This window comes from Capra hircus, chromosome 5, assembly GCF_001704415.2.
Source record: "Capra hircus breed San Clemente chromosome 5, ASM170441v1, whole genome shotgun sequence".
In the NCBI taxonomy this organism is placed as follows: Eukaryota; Metazoa; Chordata; class Mammalia; order Artiodactyla; family Bovidae; genus Capra; species Capra hircus.
In genome coordinates this window covers 56727926-56753404 of record NC_030812.1, presented here as the reverse complement: position 1 = coordinate 56753404, position 25479 = coordinate 56727926, and the positions used below count along the sequence as shown (strand labels likewise).

General features: G+C 47.8%; 1 protein-coding gene across 4 annotated transcripts; it reads left to right on the top strand.

The window, feature by feature from the left end:
• On the top strand, nucleotides 2908–25454 carry DGKA (diacylglycerol kinase alpha). 4 transcript variants are annotated; one of them, XM_005680383.3, is made up of 24 exons: nucleotides 2908–3116; nucleotides 8641–8755; nucleotides 9174–9247; nucleotides 9569–9701; nucleotides 9970–10044; nucleotides 10417–10466; nucleotides 11035–11109; nucleotides 11299–11418; nucleotides 11529–11643; nucleotides 12673–12761; nucleotides 12892–13011; nucleotides 13208–13306; nucleotides 13465–13548; nucleotides 13737–13810; nucleotides 14083–14157; nucleotides 14555–14640; nucleotides 14731–14820; nucleotides 22767–22927; nucleotides 23455–23519; nucleotides 23753–23843; nucleotides 24135–24333; nucleotides 24454–24574; nucleotides 24767–24827; nucleotides 25083–25454. In XM_005680383.3, exons 2-24 carry the CDS (start codon nucleotides 8692–8694, stop codon nucleotides 25164–25166), a joined length of 2205 nt encoding a protein of 734 aa, XP_005680440.1. In that variant the 5' UTR covers nucleotides 2908–3116; nucleotides 8641–8691; the 3' UTR covers nucleotides 25167–25454. The 4 variants fall into 4 exon arrangements, with proteins under 4 accessions (XP_005680440.1, XP_017903593.1, XP_017903594.1 ...); XM_018048104.1 differs by lacking the exon at nucleotides 2908–3116 and adding an exon at nucleotides 3841–3937; XM_018048105.1 differs by lacking the exon at nucleotides 2908–3116 and adding an exon at nucleotides 7970–8267.

Here is a 25479-nt window from a genome sequence, read left to right as displayed (position 1 = left end):
GTGGAGTCCAGATCGTAACAAGCCACCATTTTAGTCTTAAAGGGAGAGTACACCATTTGGTGGACAGAAGTGAAGGAGGCGTAAAGAAGCTGAAGACTAAAATAAAATAAGAGCCGTAGCCTCTTTTACTGCCATTGATACCAGTATTGAGCGCCTGCTGCGTGTATAGCAGTTCTCTAGGCGCCGAGAGAAGTTCCGAGGCACAGCCCCTATCCTCACCGGCACTCTTCGTCTGTCTAGGACCTGCGGGAGAAAAGGGGGCAAGGCCCACCTGCATCCAGAAGGCAGGGGAGAGGGAAGGCTAGTAAATGAGGAAAAGAAGGTTATTCATGTCCTGGCCTGCGCCCAGGTTCCAGAGCCGCTTGGGGATACGGGGCGGGGCAGGCAAACTCCGGGAACGCACTGGGGCGCACCAGTGTTGGGGGCGGACGCAAGACCCCAACTGACCCTCTCTTAGAAGGTGGGGAGGTAGAAATCGCGCGCCGATTGCCCTTGGCCGCTCAGCTCAACCCTCCCGAGAGAGACGCGCGAGAGAGACGTGCAAGGCCGAAGGCGCTGCCTGTCGGTCATTTATCCCCGCAGCTACAGGGTTGCCGGCGACTTCTACGGCTGAGAAGGCGCGGTGGGCGGGCGGGGCGGATAGCCCCGGCCTGGCCCTGCCCCTGGGGCGGCCCCAGGGACTCGGGCGGTGAAGTGACGACGGCCCAAGTTTGCTCTGGCCTTCGACCCGGGAGCCTCCTCGGGCTCGCCCCAGGGTCAGAGGGTGAGATGAAGGCTGCTGGGCGGACCCAATTAGTATTCTAATTAAACTCGGCCAAGTCTCAGCGCTCTGGGGATCCAAATCCGGGCAAAACGCCAATAATCTGAGCCGCACGGTCACTCCCTTTGCAGCCCTGCTCTGCCCCGTGTCTCCCTTTTTAGAGGAACCCAAATGTTCTCCTTCCCCCGCTTTTTTCGGCAGCTCTTGTTCCTTCAGGGCTAAGTCCTGCTAAACTCGTTTCCCCCGCAGCTTGGGAGGGGCCGGCTACAGGTTCCTCTCCTCCTCAGGTGTCTGCCCTGCCTTCCCCCACCCCCCCGTGTTGTTTTTTCCTCATCGACAGTTTTATCTTCTTCGAAATCCCCACTTTGGTCTAGGTTAATGTCCTACAGAAAAAGTGACCACCTCCAACACTAGGCTGCATGTCCCACTTAAAAAAAAAAAAAAACAACCCTGCTGACAGCAATGGCTGACTGGGAATTTACTAAAGCTTTGAAATGAAGCTTCAGAAGTTTTATGGGGTCACAGCTTGCCTTCTCTCCCGTACTCCACCTTCCTGACTTCCACCAGAGGCCCAGCTCAGAAAATCTCAAAAAGACTCGTGTAAAAACTGATATGCATTCAATACAGAGTCATTGCAAGTGTTCTAACACTGCCATCCTTAACCCTTCGCCCTTCTTTCACCAATTGTTCTTCAGCCCTGCTGGATCTCCTTTCCATAACCCTGTTACTAATGATTAAAGGTAAGAGGGAGATGAAGTCTCTAACAACTAGAGGAATGCATTGTTCCTGCCTGTACTATCTGAGGTACTTTCTGCAAGAATCAGTCCTAAAGTGGCTCCAGTTGACCACCCAACCCTAGGCCCCCCACTGTGCCCTCAGACATCCTGTCTCAGCTCTGGGGCTGACAGGAAGTGAAACTCAATTTTCTGCATAGCAGACCTGCCTGGGACCCAGCCCTGAGCCCCGGATGTGCCACCTCCCCCCTCCACCCCAGGAGGAAGAGGAGAACGAAGAGGCTGGGGAGAACAAGGCTGTTGTTTTTTCCTTTCCCTTTGTTCTTTGCGGTTTCTTTCTTTCTGATTTTTATGATGTGGTTGATTAAAGAAATGAGCACCTGGAACTGTAGGCATTAGAGCCTCCTCCTTAGATGTTTCTTGGCCTTTCTTCCTCTCACCCCCCGCCAGTAAGTTACTGAGGTATGATGGAGCACAGATCTTGAAGAAGACTCAAGCCCAGAGTATAATTGATTCCATCTTATTCCTTATTAGAGGCATCATCTCATGCCCCCACTTTGAAGTCTCAAAAAAATCTTAAAGGGGATATCTTTAACTTCATGTAGGAACATAGCTGAGCATGAGAGAGTGAAAAACACGTTGTACATAGGGTGGTAGCACTACAAATGTTATTTGCGAGGAAAGCTGAGTTTCTTGAGGATTAGTATCATACCAAGATTTCTAAGTGAGGGGCTTAGGAGAATAAAACTGATAGGAAGAGGGGCTATGGGAGCCTGTTCTTACATCATTCAGGATGGCTTACACACATACCCATACTCTTTGGTGCAGTCCCTAAGCTGGGCCATCTATGTCTTTGGCCGTTCTGCAAAACAAAGTAGAGGACCTGATGCATAATAATCCTTCAAAAGTGCTTGTGATTCCATAAGGAGATATGTAGGAAGGGGAGACAAAGGATAGAGAGTGGCAGGGTTCTTGTCTTTTTAAGATTAGAGGGGAGACAGAAGCAGAGAGACAGGCTGTCTCCACTCCCTACCTCAGATCTCCAGTTCAGATGCAATAATAATACTCCAAACCCTATTACTCAGCAGCTATATTTCTGATAAAAATGGAGGGTTCTCTTCCAAGTCTCAAAAGTCAAGAGCTGCTTAGATCCCTGTTTCCACTAGAGGGCCTCATGTATTCATTCCTTCTCCTCTGCAACCCCCACCAAAAATATGTGTATATTACACGTGTGTATATGTGTACTTACACGCACAACATACACACAACACCCAAATACACCCTACCAATCAGAGCTCCCCCCTCCCTACTCTCTACCACCAGGTGTAAAAGGGAAGATTCCAGGAACTCAAGCCTTTGTTACTGTGTCCTATTTCAATGAAGGGTAGGACGGGGTTAGACCGGCGTTGGGCGGGGCCAGGGAGCTGGATGCCTGGGTCCTCAGTTCCTACCAGTGAGTCCCTAGGCCTCTGTCTTTCTCCCCTGCTCTACCAGCCTCACCACCATCCATGCTGTCCCAAGAGCCTTAACTCGGAGCAGATTCCAAACAGGAGAAGCTGAAAGGATCTCCTTTCACCCCGACTTTTGACCAGGGCCTCCACACCACCTGCCAAGGCCAGCAGGTAAAGTGAGAGGGTTAGAACATATAGAAAGGGTGGACACAGAGGAAAATGCTCTTTGCACCTGAACCTTGACCCCCAGAATTAAGGGAAGAATCTGAGTCTTGAGAGGAGTTGTTCTTAGCCTGGGGAAAACAAATCTGAGACATCTGGGGTTTGTGTTTAACGGAGGCGAGAAAACTGGAGGCAAAGGTAGACAGATTTTCTCAAACTGTGTCAAAGAGTGTGGAGCCCGTGTTGGCAGGGAATTGTTTGGTGATAGGATGTGCAGTTTGGCATTCTGGCCTTGCTGCTGAAGCATCTCCTTAGTATAAATTCAATCCATGGTGGACGGAAAGTACTTGGGAAGGAAGTCCCCTGATGGCAGCATTTAGGAGAAGGTGAGACGGTGGCTGAGTGGGCAACTGCCAAGCTGTCTCATCAGGGGGTTCCCCCTCCCATTCCCACCTATCTTCGCCTCCCTGGGTTGGGATTCCGGGAGAAACTGTAAGTTACTGGAAAGACAGAAACAGAGCTGTTACCGGGGCGGGAAGATGAGCAGCGCTGGAATGTGGGGAAAGTGGCACAGACCAGAGCCCTGGAGATCTGGGGATCGGGGGAGGAGGGAATCGGGTCTGGTAAACTAGAAGTTCCCCGAGTTGGGGGCGCTGGGCGCCGGCTGGCGGGCGGGCGGGCGGGCCGGGGCGGGGGCGGGCAGCTGTGTCGTCAGGAGCGGGGCGGCCCCGCGGCGGCCGCGCCTGCCTGGCCCGTCCCCTCCAGCCCCGCTCGAGCTCCAGCTCCCGCGCCGGCGCTCCAGCTCCGACCGCGCGCCCTCCGCATGCAAGGTAGAGACCCCGCGAGCCCCGCGCCGCCTCCCACCCTCCCGCACTCGAGCGGGTCGGGTCGGAGGCCGCGGGAGGGGACGCCCCATGGGCTAGGGTAGGGCTGCTGGGCCGAGAAGGAGGAAGCGTGACAGCTGGAGTGGGTAGCTTAGAAAGGTTTGCGCCAGGAGCCGGGGGCAGCAGGAGGGTTGGCCCAGAACACCATAGGCAGCGTTTTCCCTATACCTTCCCCTCCATCTCTCGGATCCCTGATTACTCGGATGGATGCTGAAGCTGGCTCCTCGGGACCCGAGTCGGCGGAAACTCGGCTTTGGAACCTCCACAGCGCTGCACGGGTGAAGGGTACTTGTTTGGCCCCCTGGTGCCCAGCTTCCCACCCCTCTCCTTTCTACACCTGTCAGCGGGAAGTTTCTGAAACTACCTGGGTCTGAATCCCACTTTTCACCTTTAAATTGGGAAAATGAGGTTTACGGAGGAAGGCATGCAAATATTACCGGGCATCTTCCCAACCTCCTAACCATATGAACCCACATCCCCCAACCATGCCAACATTGTAACTTCCTCCTGTACTACACAGCGACACTCCCCCCCCACACACACACAAAGAGCACCCCTTAATCAGACAGCACTACTGTCTGCGATGTTTGTGGAAGCTTAACAAATTTTAAGGCTTCAAGCCAAATGATTCCTTCTCAGGGGTCACTGATAGCAAGGATGGGCAGGAAAGAAGGGACCCTACCTCAGTCCTCAGAAAGAGGAGGAGGATGCAAACCCTGGAATGGCTAAGGGATTCAGAAGTCCAGGTAATCTGTTCTGGGCGGTCAAAGAGGAGTACCTGCCCCTTGGGGTTCCTTGCTGATCAGCTTGAGTGTTCTGGGGACATAGTGGTAAACCTACATGACTTTGAACGTGAGCCGTGAGTATTGAAGTGAAAAATAAACTTTAAATGTTAGCACAGGCTTTGGAAATCATATTTATCTCTCAGTTACCAGCAATTTTAGTACTTAATGTTTAAAATAAGATCTAGAAGAAGACCAGAGACACTAAGATTTAATGGAATGGACTAAGGATGGAATGTCTAGAGTTTGGGTGTGACCTTGAGAGAGTAGTTCTCTCTCTGGGCCGCAGTTTTCTCCTCTGTAAAATAAGAGAGTTGGTGCCTCCCAGCTTGGAAGATGTTCTAGGATTCTCTGCCTCCATGTCAACTTCTTAGTTTCTCACCCCAAGTTAGTAGGGGCAGGCAGGGAAACCAGAGGAGGGAAGGGAAGGGTGAGTCACAAATAGCTGGCAGGCTGGCAGCAGACCCCACCCTCCCAGCCCTAGAATTCGCCTGGACTAGCCCAGGTTATAGCTTCAGGGTTGGGATGGAGCAGGACAAAACTGGACTTGTTTCAGATTTTTAAGGCCCTGGACACCTGAAAAAATCCCAGGAGGCTTTATGTCCAAGGTCTCAGCCCAGAGGTGTCGTCGGACCCTGATCGTTTAGTTGCTATAGCCACCTCCTCACCCTCCCAGAGGCAAAGTGCAGGATCTTGATATTACATGTCTGTGCCTGAGACATGGCACAAGTGGGAAGCTGTACAACTGGGCTTCCCTGCCACTGGGAGTCCCTTGGAATTTATGCCATCCTGGGTCCAAGGCATCATTTTTCCTAATATTCAGATATGTTTCTCTAGGTACCACCCTTGTATAATAACAACAAGCTAATGTTTATTGAGTTCTTTCTCTGTGCCATTCAGTTTGCTAAGTATATTGCATGTTTTACCTTGTTTAATCTCCACGTGGTGACTGATTTCTCCAGGTACCCATTTTACGGATAAGAAAACAGGTTCAGGGAGATGAAATAACTCATCCAAGAGCTAGAATTCTAATCCATGCCTATCTAATTCAAAAATCCATTCTCTTAACTTCTACTATGTACTACATTTAAGATCTGGAGGGTTTGAAAAGACAGGCAAGAGAGGAGTATTGTGCCTTTCCTGTTTGCCCCTTGCTTGCTCACTCAGTCATTTTCTCTCTCAGATTCCATTTCCTAGAACCTTGGAGCCATCTAAGAATTCCCAGGGGTAATCAGAGGCTAATTAAGCCATACAGGCCCCATTAACCATAAGACAATTATGTATTCATTAGATCTGTTGGCAGGAGAAGTTAGATTACAGTCATTGAAAGGGCCAGATGGGTGGAGTCCTTTCTTCAGAATATTAGTGTCTCAGTACCTGCTTCTAAGTGTTCCCAGAGAGTGTCCAGAATACGAATGCTATACGTGGCGGTATATGGCAGAGATGTCCCAAATGCAGAGGCTGCAGAGAAGGTTCTTGCATCATTAGAAAATAAATTTTAGTGGGCCCTAACCACCTCCTTGAGCCTGCCCCAACAACCCTAAATAAGGGAGCAGAAGTGAGACTGAAGGTTAGGGCCTTGGGTTGAGTACCAAAGTAAGTGGCTTTTAAGCATCATTCATCATCTAACAAATAATTAGTTAGCACCTACTGTGTGTGCTCCAGGCTTCCCAGTGGCTCAGTGGTAAATAATCCGCTTGCAATGCAGGAGACCTGGGTTCAATCCCTGGATTGGGAAGATCCCCTGGAGGAGGAAATGGCAACCCACTCCAATATTTTTGCCTGGGAAATCCCATGGACAGAGGAGCCTGGAGGGCTACAGTTCATGGGGTTGCAAAGAGTCAGACACGACTTAGCAACTAAACCACCACATGTGCTCCATGTTTTCTCATATTCCACTCGCTGTCCAGATGGATGTTCTAGCATCCCATTTATCACTTTTGGATTAATATTCTCCAAATATGACTCCCTAACTTGATACGATACAACTATCTGTACAACTGTTAGGGAACACTTAAAACATGATGGGCATTAGGAACTGAGGACAGAGTGGTGAACAAGTCTGATAAGCTCCTGCCCTGTGAAACTTACATTTTGGTAGGAGATGACAAACAGTAAACAAAGAAGCAAATAAATTGACAAGATAATTTCCAGTTGTGATAAGTTCTGTGAAGGAAACAAAAGAGGTTGCTATGTAAAGGAGGGGGCCTGCCTTAGGACAGAATGATCTGGAAAAGTCTCTTGGAGGAGGTGACATTTCAGCTTAGGCAAGAAGTCATCTCTGCCAAGAGCAGGGAAGGGTGTTCCAGGCAGACAGAACAGTAAGTCTCATGGCCCTGAGCAGGAAAGAACTTCCTGTGCTTGAGGAACAAAAAGGAGGGCAGTGAGACTAGACAGCAGTGTGTGAAGGGGAGAGTGGAACACAAGGACAGAGGGGGGTGCGGGTGTGTGGGGAAAAGTGGGGAGGGGGGGTAAGGGGGCAACGCACCGCACAGTTCTTGGGTTGGAGCCTTGGCGCCTCCACTTGTCACCTGCCATGAGAAGTCCCAACCTCTTTGAGTTCCAGTTTTTTTCATCTATAGAATGGCTATACCAATGATTTCTTATCTCATAGAGTTTGATTTTACTTCTTAATACAATAATAACTACCATTCCTTATAGACCTTCTATATATGCCAGGTGTTATACTAGGTACTTTTCATATTCTTTTTCTTTTTTTTTTCTCATACATTATTTGACTTAATCCTCGCAACTATGAAAGATAGACATCATTCTCCCCATTTTATAGATATAACTTGCCCAAGTCACACGATGGTATCAGAGCTAAGAATGGAATCCCCATATGACTAACCCCAGTTCTGTCTGACTCCAAAGTGGTGCCGTACTATGCTAATGTAATTTATTATTGTTACTGCTGTTATTGAATCTTCAAGGCAAGTTGCCCCCTGCAGCTTGGCCCCTGGGCCAACAGTGGTCATGATCCACACGATGGCTCCTCCTTGGTTCCTGAGTCCCACAGCTGAATGCTGGGGCTCCCTAAACACTGCCAACCTAGCAGGGTGGAAAGAAAGCTCCTTCACTCAGCACAACGGTCCTGGAGCTGATGCTCAGCGCCTTCTTCCCCTACCTCCTCCCACTTGTCTCCTGCCTGGGGCCCGCCCTTCCCCAGTGGAGCTCCGCAGGACGCAGACAGGCGGGGCCGGGGCCGGGGCTGGGGGCCCGGCTAGAGCTGGTTCTTGTCGCGCGCGTCAGAAGCGCTAGAGGTCGTTGCGGGGCGTGGGTGACTCTGGGAGTGGTGGCTGAGCGGGGCTGGGGACCAGGGCTGGAGGCGGAGCAATATGGGGTCGTGGCCCGGGAGGCGTGCGGCCATCTCAGTGAGAACCAGCGCAGGGCCGGGACTGCGGATCCCGGATCCCGAAAGGAAAGGGAGATGGGACTGAGCTCAGGGCCGGCCGAAACTGAGATTGCGGAGATTGGGGGTGGAGGGAGAAAAGGTAGAAAAGCGGCCGAAGGACACACCCAAAGAGACACTGTAGCCTAGGAAAGCGGGGGTGGGGGCGAGGAAGTGAGAGTGGTCAAGAGATGAATCAAGACAGACGGGGAGAAATCAGAGAGCTGGAGAAGGATCCAGAAATGTTGGAGATGGAGTCAAGGATGAGTCAGAGAAACAGACACAGAGAACAGACACTGTCAGGGAGAGATGGAGACACAAAGGAGAGTAACAGGGAAAGGAGGATACTTGGGGAGGGTCTCGGAGACAGAGAAGGAAGAGAAACAGTAATAGGAGTGGGGAATGAATGGAGCAGACAGAAGCAAAAGGGACCCGAGAGTCGGTCAGTCCTTCCACATGCTCTTGTCATCTTCCAGAAGTACTACAACCAAGCTGCCTTTGTGTTCATCCTTAAGAAAAAAAGAAAGATGGCCAAGGAGAGGGGCCTGATAAGCCCCAGTGATTTTGCCCAGCTGCAAAAATACATGGAATGTGAGTCTTTGCTCTCAGTCATTCAATCCTGGAGACCTTACCCTTACACAATCCCTCCTCCTCATTCCCCCCAGCCCCTCCTCTTTTCCCTAGTGGCCTTGAGACTGGATGCTCTTGAGATATGCCTGACTGGGAGAAGAAGGGGAGGCAAATGGGGAGACATCTGGGGTCTTAGCTTTCTACTCACCATCTCTAAATCTTAACTGCCTGCTTCAAATCTCAGAGAAGAGAAGTAAAGAGGGCAACCACTTTGGAGGATCTGAAAGGTTTTTCTCTCTGTATTTCTCTGTTTTTTCTTGAAATTTCTTTTTCATCTCGCTGGAATCTTCTTTCCAGTTGGATGTCTGGGGGGGTGACTGGCAGAGGGTAGGAAAATCTGAAGCAGAATAACGCTGTCTTCCCTCTCTTCACTCCCTAGACTCCACCAAAAAGGTCAGTGATGTTCTGAAGCTCTTTGAGGATGGTGAAATGGCTGAATATCTCCAAGGAGATGTAAGTGGCCACTGGGAAATCGTCTCCTTCACCAATTCCTCCCACCTTTGTTTTTGCTACTTGATTGGGATCCCCAACTTCCAGGGATTATTCTGGCCAAACCCTTACTGTCCTCTCTCCAGATTCCCCCAACACCCATGGTTACTGCAGCTGTTACTGTAGGACAGAATGAGATTCTGTGAACTCAGGACTTGGCCCAATAAACCACACTCCTGCCTTGGATGCTTCTCTGCATTTATTGTCATGTCCCCACCACTCCCAATGCAGTCCCCAACTCCCATCCCGCAGATCTCCCTGGGGTAATGCTTGCTCTCATCATAGGCCATTGGATACGAGGGGTTCCAGCAATTCCTGAAAATCTACCTGGAAGTGGATAATGTTCCAGATCACCTAAGCCAGGCACTGTTTCAGTCCTTCCAGACTGGCTACTACATAGAAGACACTGTAAGAGAAGGTATGGTCACACGTGAGTGGGACTGGGCTGGGCCTCCAGCCCGGAAGAAAAGTCAAATTACGTGGGAGTTTGGGGAGTGAGAGTTGAACTGAGTCACATCTTGGGGGCGAGGTGGTGGGAGGGAGAGGTAGAGGGTAGCCAGGCTGGTCTAGGAGCCAGAGGGAGAAAAGTGAAAGGTGAAAGGGGAGAGTTGAAACAAACAAAGGAAAAGAGAAGAGCCAGATGGAGGGAGCCCCAACCTGAGATCTGCTGCACTTTTTGTGACCAGATGTGGTATGTCTCAGTGATGTCTCCTGCTACTTTTCTCTTCTGGAGGGTGGCCGGCCGGAAGACAAGCTAGAGTGTGAGTTGCCATTCTGGACTGGGAGAGGGGAGGAAAGGTGAAGGGAAAGAGGGCATTCCCTAGCCAGACAAAGGTGGGTCAGAGAATGGGCCCCATTTCCTTTGTTTCCCCAGACTCCTTACACCTAACGCCATCCACCAGAGTCACCCTAGTTTCCATGTCTTGTATATTTTCATGTGGGTGACCTAGGATGTTCTTGGGATTTGGGAGGTGTATACTGTTGCCCTTCCCTTTTTGTCTCCTGTCTCAGTCCCAGCCCCAAGTCCTGGGTTCTTCATCCAAACAGTCTCTCCTTATCTCTTTGTTTCCCCTGGATTCGGTTATGAATTCTTTGGATATCCCTCACAAACTGACCCCTAAAACACCCCACAGTCACCTTCAAGCTGTACGACACGGACAGAAATGGGATCCTGGACAGCTCAGTGAGTTGGGGGACCTGTATGCTGGGCAAGGGAGTATGTGTCCGTTTGTCTGTGCCTTCCTGTCCCAACTCTTCCAGGACCTTAAGAAGAGGCAGCTAGAGGGAGAAGCTGAGTCCTCCACGACTAAGTTTGGGAGTAGGTCCCAAGCTCTTGGGGCTCCCCTGATGGCTCAGCAGTAAAGAATCTGCCTGCCAGTGCAGGAGACTCAGGTCCAATCCCTGGATCAAGATCTCCTGGAGAAGGAAATGGCAACCCACTCCTGTATTCTTACATGGAGAATTCCATGGCTGGAGGAGCCTTGTGCGCTATAGATACTCCATGGGGTCACAAAGAGTTGGGCATGACTTAGCAACTAAACAACCACAACCCAAGCTCTTGACGCCTAAAGCGGATGCTGAAGACATGATTTGGGGACTCCTTTGCAAAGTAAACACATAGGCACTCATTTACTTGGCGGAGGCACTTGAGAATGAGAGGGGGTCTGTGGGTGGAACCTTGATCTCTAGAGAGTTTGGACAGTGGTAGTGAGGTGGGATATGGCTGTGGCTCTTACCCTCTTGGCCCCCAGGAAGTGGACAGAATCATCATACAGATGATGCGAATGGCTGAATACCTGGATTGGGATGTGTCTGAGCTGAGGCCGGTAAGGCAGTTCTTCCTGCATGTCCCTTCTTATACTTCCTCCTTAGTCAGTCCTTTATTTGTCCTCCCCCATTTCTGACAGGCAGCTTGGTTGCCCTCGGCTAGGATGGCTAGGCTGAGTGTCCTAGGGGGCAGTAGAAGTGAGGGGTTACTCACCCCAAAAGTCTACCTCCCTGCCTTCTCTGCTCAGATTCTTCAAGAGATGATGAAAGCGATTGACTATGATGGCAGTGGCTCTGTCTCCCTAGCTGAGTGGCTCCGGGCTGGGGCCACCACCGTGCCACTGCTCGTGCTGCTGGGCCTGGAGATGGTGAGTAGGAGAGATTTGTGAGGATGGGTAAAACGGTTGTCTTGGGTTGTGCTTGCCAAAGTTGGCTCTAAGGGCTTAGACATTCCCTAGTGTCTGCTGTGCCCTCCCAGACCCTGAAGGACAATGGGCAGCACATGTGGAGACCCAAGAGATTCCCCCGACCAGTCTACTGCAACCTGTGCGAGTCGAGCATTGGTCTTGGCAAACAGGGGCTGAGCTGTAACCGTGAGTGATGGGGCCTAGAAGTGTGGGAGCAGAGGGGCAGCCCAGCTATCTTTGGGAACACGGTGCTCTGAACTCCAAGAGACCTGGGTTTGAATCCTGGGCTCTGCCAGTGAGTGGTTATATGACCTTGTTGTGATTGTTTCAGGTGAACAGCAAAGGGACTCAGCCATACAACCCCCCTCCCATCCAGGCTGGCACATAACATTGAGCAGAGTTCCATGTGCCATACAATAGGTCCTTGTTGGTTATCCATTTTGAATATAGCAGTGTGTACATGACCTTGCCAAACTCTCTAACTATCCCTTCTCCCCAGCAACCATAAGTTCATGCATTCAGTCTGTGAGTTTCTTTCTAAGTTCATTTGTATCATTTCGTTTTTAGATTCCACATATAAGGAATGCCATATGATATTTCTCCTTCTCTGTCTGACTTACTTCGCTCATATGACATTCTCTAGGTCCATCCATGTTGCTGCAAATGGCAATCTTTCATTGTTTTTAATGGCTGAGTAATATTCCATTGTATATACATAGCACGTCTTCTTTATCCAGTCCTTTATCCATGGACATTTAAGTTGCGTCCAGGTCTAGCCACATAACATCTTTAAGTCTTAGTTTCTTCAACTGAAGATGAGGTAATATGAGCATTAAATAAGTTGATGCCAGAAAAGTACTTCATTCACTGCCTGTACCTACTATTAAGTCTGCAATAAAAATTAGCTATTATTTTTGGTGGTGTTATATCTGGGCGTCCTTTTACATCATCCAGCTCAGTTTCTTGACATGTGAATGGAGTGGGGTTGAGCATTTGGTAGCAATTGCTCTTTCATGGGGAAGAGTGAGCAAAAGACCCAGGTCTTGGAGGTGAGTCCAAGTCCAAGTCCACCCCAAACTTTAATTCTGTGCCACACCCTCACAGCAAGGGGTTAGACGTCAGCTGCAATGAGTGATGCTGCCTGGCCCCCAGGTAAGGAGGAAATAAGGGATGAGGGCAGCAGCTAAGATACTGACCTTTCTCCCTCTGGCCCAGTCTGTAAATACATCGTTCACGACCAGTGTGCCATGAAGGCCCTGCCCTGTGAAGTCAGCACCTACGCCAAGTCTCGGAAGGACATTGGTGTGAGTGACCCCATGCCCACTCAATCACCACCCACATCCTGGTCCTGGGTCTTGACCGTTGCTGCCCTGAGACCTTCCCCGAGTCCCTGCCTCAGACCCTCTCAGACAAGAGATTGCCTTTCTCCCCAAGGTCCAATCACACGTGTGGGTGCGAGGAGGCTGTGAATCTGGACGGTGTGACCGCTGTCAGAAAAAGATCCGGATCTACCACAGTCTGGTTGGGCTGCATTGTGTGTGGTGCCACCTAGAGGTCAGTTTGGGAGCTATCAGCCCAGCCTTGCTCTGGGTCCCTCAATGAGCCGGCCTTTCCACTCCACCCAGCCACCGTGCCACCCACCCCCACCTCCTCCAGCACATTTCCCTAACAGCCTTGGTTGTACTAGACTGCAAGTTGACAGGTGATGGGGTTCCCTTCACGATCTCTCCATGCCTGCCTTGTCTTTCAGATCCATGATGACTGCCTTCCAGCCATGGGCCATGAGTGTGACTGTGGGCTGCTCCGAGATCACATCCTGCCTCCATCTTCCATCTATCCCAGCGTCCTGGTGAGACTCTTGGGCAGCACTTGGAAAGGGAGCAGGAGAGCTTCCCCACTTTAAACATGGACACATACAATGTCGCTTAGAGCAGAGAGCCTATATTTCTAGGATTCAGGTCAGACTCTCATCCAGTTTTCCTTCCCTCTGCCTCCTTCCCTTCCTAGGCCTCTGGACAGGAACGTAAAACTAGCAAAATAAGCCAGAAGACCATGGATGATTCAAGTTTGAGCACTTCTGAGGCTCTGCGGGTACAGGGCCAAGAGGGCTTCATGGTGGGGACTTCATGGGAGGAAACCTGGATGTTGGAGCCTGCTCCCTGGGAGGGGAGGGGAAAGCCTTCTGGGGGGAAGCCAGCCCTCTGCCCCTGTCTCTAGGGTCCATCTTCACTCTGACAAAATCCTGCTTTCCTTATCCTTGTTTTCTTCCCTCAACGCAGATTGATCCCGTTTCTAACACCCACCCACTTCTGGTCTTTGTGAACCCCAAGAGTGGCGGGAAGCAAGGCGAGAGGTGAGGAGAAATAGAATAGGCTTTGTGAAATCGAGGGAGAAGACCAGCAGAGGTTGGGAATCTGTATGTATGGAGGGGACATACCTTAAGGACATTAAGAGTGTGGAGTATAGGGACTTCCTTGGAGGTCCAGTGGTTAAGACTCTGAGCTTCCACTGCGGGGGGCAGGGATCCCATCACTTTTTGGGGAACTAAGGTTCTGTATGCCACACAAAAAGAGTGGAGTACAGAATGTCCATCCCCTCCATGAGCTTTCCTTTTTCCCCACACAGGGTGCTTTGGAAATTCCAGTATCTGCTGAATCCTCGACAGGTGTTCAACCTCCTAAAGGATGGTCCTGAGCCAGGGTGAGGATAGATTATGGGCTGTGTCACAGGGTTGTGTGTGTCTGCCTTTCTGTGTACGTTGGAAGGGAGCAGGAAAGAGTGCATGTTGGGAGGGAAGGGCCAAGGGAGCCCAGAAAACCAGACTTCACAATGCTGCTTTTGCTGGGTACCCCCAACCCTGAATTCTCTGGCTCATCTTTGCTCTGCGCTCAATGGAAGGAGATAACTTTCTCTCTCTTCACTGAGGAGTGGCTATAAGGTTGTACTTTTTCTAGCCTTAATAGAAGCAAGTCTTTTGACAAAGGGAAAGGGCATTATAAGGAATGAGAGACGATAAGTACTTACTCTGCCTGTCCAAGAGTTGGGTAGACTTAGTCCTGATAGCCTTCCTCATTTTCCCTTTCACCTTTTGTCTCAGACTCAGATTCTTCAGAGATGTTCCTGATTACAGGATTTTGGTGTGCGGCGGAGATGGCACAGTAGGCTGGATTCTAGAGTCCATTGGTCAGTGAAGGGAGAGGCTTCAGGCTGGGCCCGGGGCAGTGTCCCTCCAGAGCTAACTCTCTCCATCCATCTCCTCACCTGCCTCCCCAGACAAAGCCAACTTGCCTTTTGTGCCTCCTGTTGCTGTGTTGCCCCTGGGCACTGGAAATGATCTGGCTCGTTGCCTAAGATGGGGAGGAGGTAAGTGGTTAGAAACTGTTTGGTAGTTCAACTAGTAAAGAGTCTGCCTGCAATGCAGGAGACCCCAGTTTGATTCCTGGGTCGGGAATATCCCCTGGAGAAGGGATGGGCTACCCACTGCAGTAATCATTGGCCTCCCTTGTGGCTCAGACAGTACAGAATCTACCTGCAATGCAGGAGACCTGGGTTCGATCCCTGGGTTGGGAAGATCCCCTGGAGGAGGGTATGGCAACCCACTCCAGTATTCTTGCTTGGGGAATCCCCATGGACAGAGCAGCCTGGTGGGCTACAGTACATGGGGTCACAAAGAGTTGGACATGACTGAGTGGCTAAGCACAGGGGAGTGAGGGAGTTGGGTAGGAAGGGGAAGGCACATAGAGAAGGCATTTAGGGGACGTTTCTGGTGGTCCAGTGGTTCAGACTCCAAGCTTCCACTGCAGGGGGTACAGGTTCAATCCCTGGTTAGGAAACTAAGATCTCGCATGCCATGCAGAGCAGCCAAAAGTTTTTTTTTGTTTTTTTTTTTTTAAATTTAAAATAGGCATTTAGGCATCTGGTGAAGAAAAAGTGTTGGTGGAGAAGAGAGGCACAGATAGGTGGGTCTTAAAGTAGATCGTCTCAAAGGAAGAGGGCTCTGGAAGAAGCCAAGGACCTGAGGGGTCAAGGGTGACAGTCCTCTTCCCTATAATCTTGAAAATACTCTTTTGTTTCTCCCAGGTCTTAGAGCTCAAAATCAAAGAAAATGTGGGTGGAGAAGACAATGTGGGAACAAGAAAGAGCTATATGTAAGAGCTATGTACAAGAGTTAAGCCAGATACTGAGTGATGAAGCTAGCAGGGAACTTGGCTGTGGCTCATTCATTTATTCAGCCAATTACAGTTGGCCCTTGAACAGCATGATCTTGAACTGTGCTGATGCACTTACTGAAGATATTTTTTGGTAGTAAGTGTTACAGGATTACAGAGTCCATGGTTGGTTGTATCCACAGATGCAGAGGAACAGTGGATTTGGAGGGCTGACTATAAGTTATACTCAGATTAACCCCTATGTTATTCAAAGATCAACTACAGTCAGAAATCATTCATTCATTCATCATAGTTTTTCCCCAAGTCTATTGCAACATTCCCCTTAGGGCTCTCCCGTTTCTAGTCTTTTTTTAGAAGAGAAGGTTTGAGGGATGGTATTGATAGATAAAGAGGTCAGTGTGAGGGAAGGTTGAAACTGTCTTGGAATGAGGAAGTTGTCTTGGAGTTGAGGCTCTTGGATTCAGCGTCCAGCTTTGAGATCTCACAGGAGATTATGGAATGGGAGCTTGCTAAGGAGAGAGAAAGGTATTCTAGGTGAAAGAAGTTGTGTAAGATCAGCAGAGCCACTAAACAACATGGTGGTGTGTTTTGGGAAGTGTGAGTCATTCACTGTGACGGGGACTAGGACGCACAGTGGGCTGTGGGGAGAGGGAAGACCGACTGAAGCGGGGTTCAGATAATGGAGGGTCATGAATGCTGCGGAGTTTCTAACCATCCTGCCAGACGCTGAAAGCTGACAGCCCACAGACATGATTCGTGCTGTTTCATACTAGGATGTTTGCCTTGCAAAGTTTTAAACTTTTTTGACCTTGGTTATATCTAAAAATGGGTCATGTATTCTTCAATTCACCATAATCCTCTCAGCTCCCTCCTACTCATTCACTTCACCTTTCTAGCCTCTGAGGCATTTGAATGTGCCATCTCTGAACCATGAGGAACTCTGGAACTCATGAAATATGTATATAGGTATATAGATATATATATATATATTTACTTTCTATCAGTTCGGTCACTGAGTTGTGTCCGACTCTTTGGGACCCCATGGACTGCAGCACACCAGGCTTCCGTGTCCATCACCAACTCCCGAAGTTTGCTCAGACTCATGTCCATCAAGTCAGTGATGCCATCCAACCATCTCATCCTCTGTCGTCCCCTTCTCCTCAAAGTAATATGTAATATTACTTTGTATGTAATAAACTTTTTTTTGGCTGCACTGGGTTTTCGTTGCTTTCGCAAGGGCTTTCTCTGGTCTCAGCGAGCAGGGGCCATCTCCGTCGTGGTGCTCAGGCTTCTCGCTGCGGTGGCTTCTCTTGTTGCAGAGCGCAGGCCCTAGGCGCGCAGGCTTCGGTGGCTGGGGCTCTCAGGCTCAGTGGTTGGAGCACATGGGCTCAATAATTGTGGCATATGGACTTAGTTGCTCTGCAGCATGTGGAATCTTTCCAGACCAGGGTTCAAACCTGTGTCTCCTGAATTGGCAGGAGAATTCTTATCTACTATGCCACGAGGGAAGTCCAAAATTACTCTTCATAGAAAATATTACTCCAGAAAGTAGAAATATCTCTGTATATAGTAATGTGAATCTTGTATGTAAACATATGACCATTTTTGGAGGGGTATTCTTAAATCCTCAACATCTGACTTTGTTTCTTTTTTCATTACAGTTACTGTTTTTCCAAACATTTATTTATTTTATTTGGCTGCATTGGGTCTTTTTTTCTTTTTTTGGCTGCTCTGGGTCTTCGTTGCTACTTGAGCTTTTCTTTAGTTGCGGCAAGCAGGGGTTACTCTCTAGTTGTGTTACACAGGCTTCTCATTGCAAGGCTTCTCTTGTTGTGGAACATGGGCTCTAGGTGCCAGCTCAGTAGTTGTGGCACACGGGTTTAATTGCCCTGAGGCATGAGAATCTTCCCAAACCCGTGTTCCCTGCATTGGAAAGCAGATTCTTAACCATTGAACCACCAGGGAAATTCCTGACTTTGGTTTCATTGCAGCATTAGACTCTTTGAAATCATGAACTTTGAATCTTCACTCTTTTTTTTCCTAAAGAAACATACAATTATTTTATTTATTAGTTATTTATTTGGCTGCACCCAATCTTAGTTGTGGCATGCAGGATCTTTAGTTGCAGCATGCACACCCTTCGTTGTAGCGTGCGGGATCTAGTTCCCTGACCAGGGATTGAACCCCAGCCTCTGGCATTGGGAGCTCAGAGTCTTAGCCCCGGGACCACCAGGGATGTCCTTTCACTTTGTGCTTTGCAGATGAGATCTCATAGCAGTTTCTGCTAATTCCATCTGAACCATGAAAATAATTATTTGAATACAGCACTAATGAAAATTTGTGTTGATATTGAAAAAAATCCTAAGATTCGAAGAGGGATTGATGAAAGGAATACTGCTATGGGAGCTCTATGGAGAATGGATTGGAGGCAGGAAGAAATACCTCAATTGCAGTAGTCTAGTTGATTCCTCAGTGGGTAAAGAATGTGCCTGCAATGCAGGAGACACAGGAGATGGAGGTTCGATCCTTGGGTTGGGAAGAGCCCCTGGAGGAGGAAACAACAACCCACTCCTGTATTCTTGCCTGAAAAATGACATGGACAGAGGAGCCTGGTGAGCTACAGTCCGTGGGATCGCACAGAGTTGGACACTGAGCACAGTACACAGTCAAGAGAAGATGAACACAGAAGCAAAGGCAGCATGACCAGTGGAGTCATGAGGGAGAAGCCACAGTACTTAGTACTGATAGACTGTGGGGGATGAGGTGAAGATAAGTCTAAGACATTTTCCAGGTTTGTGAACTAAGCAGATGGGGTACTATTTATTAAGACAGGGAATTTAGAAGGAGGACCAGTTTAAGGAAGAAAGGTAGATTCTGTTTTGGATATATTGAGTTCAGGTATCAGTGGAGCCCCCAGATGGAGATGTGTGGTGGGTAGTTAGAACTTGACGTTAGGAATTTAGGAGAGAAGTCAGGGCTGAAGATACGTGTTTGAGAGACATCTGCTCCAAAGAGATAATTGATGTCCTCAGAGGAGATGAGTTACCCAGGGAAAGAGATAAGAAGAGAAGGTAGATAAGGACAGCCAGATCCTGGTAAACATTCTATTTAAAGGTTGAACAGAAGAAGATGAATTATTAAAGGAGTCTGTATTAGTGTCCTATTGCTGCTGTAACAAATCACCATGGTGCCTTAAATCAACACAGATATATTATCATAACAGTTCTGGAGGGCACAAATACAAAATCATTTCCACTGAGCTAAAATCTTGGCAGGGGTGAAAACATACTCAGAGACTTAGAGGACAAACTTATGGTAACCGGGGGGAAGAGTTGGGGGAAGGGATAGTTAGGACATTTGGAATCAACATGTACACACTGCTGTGTTTAAAATGGATAACCAGCAATGACCTTCTGAATAGCACAGGGAACTGCTCACTGTTATGTGGTAGCCTGGATGGAAGGGGAGTTTGGAGAATGGATACATGTATGTATATGGCTGAAACTATCACAACATTCTTAATTGGCTATATTCCAATATAATACAGGGCTGTATTTTTTTTCTAGAGGCTCTAGGGGAGAATCCCTCGCCTTGCCTTTTCCAGTTACTAGAGGCTGCCTGCATTCTCTGGCTCATGGCCCACCTTCCAACCAACAGTGTTATCATTCCAAGCTTTGCTTCCTTGTCATATCTCCTTCCATGATTCTTCTCTCTTGTAGCCTTCTTTCACTTATAGTGGACTTCCCTCGTGGCTCAGATGGTAAAGCATCTGTCTACCATGCGGGAGACCTGGGTTCCAAGCCTGTGTCGGGAAGATCCACTGGAGAAGGAAATGGCAATCCACTCTAGTATTGTTGCCTGGAAAATCCCATGGACAGAGGAGCCTGGTAGGCTACAGTCCATGGGGTTGCAAAGAGCTGGACACGACTGAGCGACTTCACTTCACTTATAATGAGTCCTGTGATTACACAGGGCCCAGCCAGATAATCCAGGATGATCTCCTCACCTTAAAGTCCTTAGTTTAATCTTGTCTGCAAAGTCGCTTTTGCCATTTATTCGCCAATTTTGTAGATTAGGTTGTGGACTTCCCTGAAGGACCATTGTTTTGCTTACCACAGAGACTAAGGAAAAACAGAATAGGTCCTCTGTAATTTGGTGGTATTTTAAAGGCTAAGTGAGGAGTTTCATGAATTAAAATGAGAAGTAAAGATATACTGTTGGTTTTGGCAGGAATCACTGGCAGTCTTTGCCAGAAGAGTTTCACAGGGTGGTATTGAGAAAGGCAAATTATAGTGGGTTGAACCGTTGATGACATATGAGGAAGTGAAGATATTTTTTTAATCTTATTTTTTTCCTGATTACAAAAATAATACATGCACATGGTAAAATAATAATAATAATAATTCAGGACTTCCCCAGTGGTTCAGTGGTTAACACTCCATTCTTCCACTGCAAGAGGCACAGGTTTGATCATCTCAGATATACTTGCCAAGAAAATGAAAGTTCCCTGGAATCTACTCCCTCAAGTTTTGGAGTCTGTTCTTCCATATTTTTCTCTCTAGACACATACTAATATGTATCTAAGCAATAGTTAGTTAGTTAGTTAAGTCGCTCAGTTGTGTCTGACTCTTTGCAACCCCGTGGACTGTGTAGTCTACTCCGTCCATGGGACTCTCCAGGCAAGAATACTGGAGTGGGTTGCCATTTCCTTATTGATGTTTTTCTTTTGTATTTTAAATAAACGGTTCATCTTAGTTATCATATTTCAATATGGTCAGGTTTGCCTCACTTTTTCTTACTACTGAGCAGCATTCCATTGTGTGAATATGCCATAATTTATTTAAGTAGCCCCCTCCACCCCCCCCCCTTTTTTTTTTTTGGCCATACCATGAGGCTTGCAGGATTATAGTTCCCCAAACAGATTGAACCTGAGCCTTGGCAGTAAAAGTATCGAGTCCTAACCACTGGACAACCAGGGAACTTCCTAACTAGTCTCATATTGATAGACATCTGGGTAGCATTCAATTTTTTAATCACATACCATGCTACAATCTATCTCTGTACACAGCTGTGAGAATTTCTCTAGGAGAGATTTCTAAAAGTGGAATTGCTGGCTCAAAGAGTATAAACATTTTACTGATTATTTTATCTTTTAAAAATTATACAAATATTGCATCAGTACATTTTCACTGTGAAATTTTTTAAAAAGTAGAATATGTGAGTCTTCACATAAAAGTTTCCTCTTCCCTACCCCCTCACCAAATTCCACATTCCTCCCCAGAGATAACCACTCTTCCCTATTTGCGCTCATTTTTCTGTTTACACAAACACACAGAGCTTTTAAACAAACAAATGGGATCACACACTGTCCTGGCACTTCTTTTTTCTTTGAATATGTCTTGGGGAACTTTCCAAGTTATTTCTTAGAGATTTGATTCAGATTATAATAGCTGCACATTATTTCATGGCATGGATTTGGCATAATTTATATAGCTTTCCCCTCCTAATGAATATTTAGATTTTTTTTTTTTTTTTTTGCTGTTTTAGAGAGTGAGTACCTCTGCAAAAATCCTTGTACATCCACCCATCTCTATATACATTTGTGTTTCTGGAGGAGAAATTCCTGAAAGTGGAATTGCTGTGTCAGAGAATGTGTTTTGATAACATTTCAATAAAAGTTGCCAAATTGTTTTCCAAAAATGAAATACCAATTTATGCTCCAACTAACAGCAGATGAGAGTGCCAGTTTATTCATAATCCCATTAACACTTGGTTTTCTCAGCCTCTTTATAATTTGTCAATCTCATAGGCAACAAAAAGTTAACTACTTTACAGTTTTAATTTAAAATTCTTTGTTATTAGTAATACTAAGCATCTGTAATAAGCATATTGGCCATGCATATTTTTTCTTCTGTGATTGGCTTGAGTTGTTTGTCCATTTTTCTATTGACTTTTTGAATATAGTGTTTTGTAAGCACTTTTCAAATGTTAGGTAAGTTAGTCTGTTACATGTGCTACAGGTACTTTTTCCCAGTTTGTCTTTTTTTAAAGGTGTGTGTTTATTTAACCATACAGAAGTTGTATGTTTGGGCCTTTTTTTCTTTTGGTCAGGACTATTTCTGTTTATTTTACGTCAATTTTGAAAATTCCAAATATATTTGCTTAACTTTTGTTTGATTTCAGAAATTTTTAATTTACTTTTAATATGATTGGATTTATTGGCCTTCTTATTTGGCTCTAAGTTTTGTACTATGTTTTTTTAATTTTTTATTTTATAAAATGAAAGTTATATTTTTATAAAAATATTTAGAAAATAAAAAATTTTATATATTTTTGGCATACAGCTGATTAACAATGTTGTGATAGTTTCAGATGGACAGCAAAGGGACTCAGCTATACATATACATATAGCCATTCTCGCCCCGCCCATCTAGGCTATACTATGCTTTAAGGCTTTTCCACTCAAAAATGATAAAACATTCACTCATGTTTTCTGCTAGTACAAATTTTGCTTACGTTTAAATTCTTTGACCCATCTTGAATTTATTTTAGCATCAGGGGTTGTTACTTCTACATCCAGCACCATTTACTGAATAATCTTTCTTTTTCCATCTCTTTGAAATGTCATCATATACTAAATTCCCACATACATTCGAGTCTATGTCTGGGGCACTCTGTCCTTTACTATTGAACTTTTTACTCTATTCATGGCATTCATGCCAGTATCAGCCTGTTTTGATACTGTTGCTTTATACTGTGTTCTCTTTGGGAGAAGAGAAAGCATCAGAGAAAGAGATCATTCCCATTCACCACTCATCTTTTTCAGCGCTTTTCGTTTTCCTGGCAATTTTCTTTACTTTTCCAGATGAACTTTGGCATTATTGTTACATGTGCACACCCATTGGAAACTTTCACCCTCCATGACAGTGAGTGTGGAGAAAAGGGTCAGTAAGTGTCTGACCTTAAGACTGGTTCATGGAAGCTGTGACTGAGCACACTGCCCTTTTGTGCTTAGGGCTGGTAGGGTCTGCAGCACAAGAGCATAGTATCCCTGAGAATTTGTGGATCTGGGAGCTTAGAGGAGTTCCCTCCTCTGGGACCCAGGGCTTAGTACTAATCTGTTTTCTCCCTCATCCTTAGGATATGAGGGACAGAATCTGGGGAAGATCCTCAAGGATTTAGAGACAAGTAAGGTGGTACATATGGATCGATGGTCTGTGGAGGTGATACCCCAACAAACTGAAGAAAAGAGTGACCCAGTCCCCTTTCAAATCATCAATAACTACTTCTCCATCGGTGTGGTCAGTAGAGTGGGGCATGGGCAGGGGAGGGAGAGGAGGGAGTGGGGGTCAAGCAGGGAAAGGCTAGAAGAGGGCAGGGGCAGGGGAGGGAGAGGAGTGGGGGTCAAGCAGGGAAAGGCTAGAAGAGGGCCGGGGCAGGGGAGGGAGAGGAGTGGGGGTCAAGCAGGGAAAGGCTAGAAGAGGGCAGGGGCAGGGGAGGGAGAGGAGTGGGGGTCAAGCAGGGAAAGGCTAGAAGAGGGCAGGGGCAGGGGAGGGAGAGGAGTGGGGGTCAAGCAGGGAAAGGCTAGAAGAGGGCAGGGGCAGGGGAGGGAGAGGAGTAGGGGTCAAGCAGGGAAAGGCTAGAAGAGGGCAGAAAAGGAGGGTAGAGGCTAAGGGAGCCATGACACAGGGAAATGAGGAGTTGGGGGATAGTGGTGTGATTTGCAAGAAAACGTGGGATGTATCACTCCCAAACTGGAGAGTGAAAGAGAGGGTTCTGTGCTGGGAAAGGAGGCAGTCTCTGATCTCACTTGCCCTGGACTCCCCAGGATGCCTCTATTGCTCACCGATTCCACATCATGCGAGAGAAATATCCTGAGAAGTTCAACAGCAGGTGAGGGAAGGGAGAGTGTGGGCATACACAGTGGCAAGGACCAGCTTTGGCCAAGTTTGACTCCGTGCTTCAATGGGCAGTGACACTTCTAGGAAGCCCCTTGACCAAGCTTCCCTGTTCCTGCTGGGACAGCAGTTGGGGGGTTGATGCCCTTCCCTGTCACTTAATCCACCTCTGCCAGCACTGTATAACTTGTCCCGTCCCTCCTGGGCCTGGCATTGGGGCCAACACAGAATGAAGAACAAGCTATGGTACTTCGAATTTGCCACTTCTGAATCTATCTTCTCAACGTGCAAAAAGCTGGAGGAATCTTTGACAGTTGAGGTGGGTGTGTTGAGAACCAACCCCACATCCTTTTCAGCTTCTTGTATCTTATTAATAATTTCACCCTCCGCAGGAGCCCTCAGGAACTTCCCATATTCTTGAACCTATACTTTGACCTCTCAGCTCTCTAATCCTGATTTCCCAAGTACTCAAGAAACACCAGTCCCCCTCATTCTCTCCACCCATTACAAACCTCCACATCCTAGCCTTCCCTGTGTGTTACCTGGTGGAGGGAATGGGCACGGTCATTGTGATGCCATGAGGCAAGGATCTGTGCTCTCCCCATCTCAGATCTGTGGGAAACCACTGGATCTGAGCAACCAGTCCCTAGAAGGCATTGCAGTGCTGAACATCCCAAGCACACATGGTGGCTCCAATCTCTGGGGTGACACCAAGAGACCACATGGCGATATCCATGGGATCAACCAGGCCTTAGGTGCTACTGCCAAAGTCATCACTGACCCTGATATTCTGAAGACCTGTGTACCAGGTAAGAGGAGCAGCCTTGGGAGCTGAGTTGGGGGTGGGTTGGGGGTACTAAGGGCAAGGTATGACTCTTTGGTGGCACCCTGCTTCTACAAAACCTATCTCCCTGCTTCCTACCCCACAGACCTAAGTGACAAGCGGCTGGAAGTAGTGGGGCTGGAGGGTGCAATTGAGATAGGCCAGATCTATACCAAGCTCAAGAATGCTGGACATCGGCTGGCCAAGTGCTCTGAGATCACCTTCCAGTAAGAAAAACTCCAGCTGGGGGCTCTGAGGGAAGGAGTAGGGCCAGGAAAGCAGACAGGTTATGGGAATGGTGGGGAGGGCCTGTCCCAGATCTTCCTTGGTAACAAAGGGGCTAAAAGCCAACCTGGGAACAGAGTTGTGGTACTCAGCTGGCAAAGAGACTGCCACCAATTTGTCTTGACCTTACACAGCACCACAAAAACCCTCCCCATGCAAATTGACGGAGAACCCTGGATGCAGACACCTTGTACAGTGAGTATTGCCTATGCCTGCCAGAAACTGAACCCCCGGGCTCTGTGGATCCTAAATTTCCATTCCATGGATTCTTTACTTCCTTCTGAGGCCTGAAGTTCCCCTGTGCACCTTCCTCCTAAATCCTGATTTCTCAGCCCCTGGCCTTCCAACTGTGGCCTCTCTAGGACCCTGAACAGATTTTCCCCCAAGTCTCTGCTGCTGTAGCCCCAAGGCACCAGGTCCTGCCTCTGAATGTCCTTCCTTCCCTTCCAGATCAAGATCACCCACAGGAACCAGATGCCCATGCTCGTGGGCCCACCCCCTCGTTCCTCCAATTTCTTTGGCTTCTTGTGCTGATGGGGACATCTCAGCCTCCAAGCCAGCTGTGAACCTCCTTGTCCCTGGACTGTCCTCCCCAGGCTCTGTAAATTGCTGCCACACCCTCCTGCTAGCTCAGGGGGGTGTTCCTTCACCCTCACAGTATTTATTATCCTGCACCACCTCCACTACTCCCCATGCATATGTGCGCGCGCACACACACACACACACACACACACACACACACACACACACACCACAAATAATACATTGAAAGTGCCTCATCTGAATAAAATGAACTTTTTTCCCCACTGGGATAGCTGTTAAGTAAGTGGTATACCTCCTTCCTTTA

Excerpts from the sequence above, each read along its gene's own strand:
- DGKA (XM_005680381.3), top strand. The coding sequence starts at position 8,356 with ATGAATCAAGACAGACGGGGAGAAATCAGAGAGCTGGAGAAGGATCCA. Across the intron at positions 23,520-23,752 it reads CCTGAGAAGTTCAACAGCAG|AATGAAGAACAAGCTATGGT; the intron begins GTGAGGGAAGGG and ends GGGCCAACACAG. Across the intron at positions 23,844-24,134 it reads AGGAATCTTTGACAGTTGAG|ATCTGTGGGAAACCACTGGA; the intron begins GTGGGTGTGTTG and ends TCCCCATCTCAG.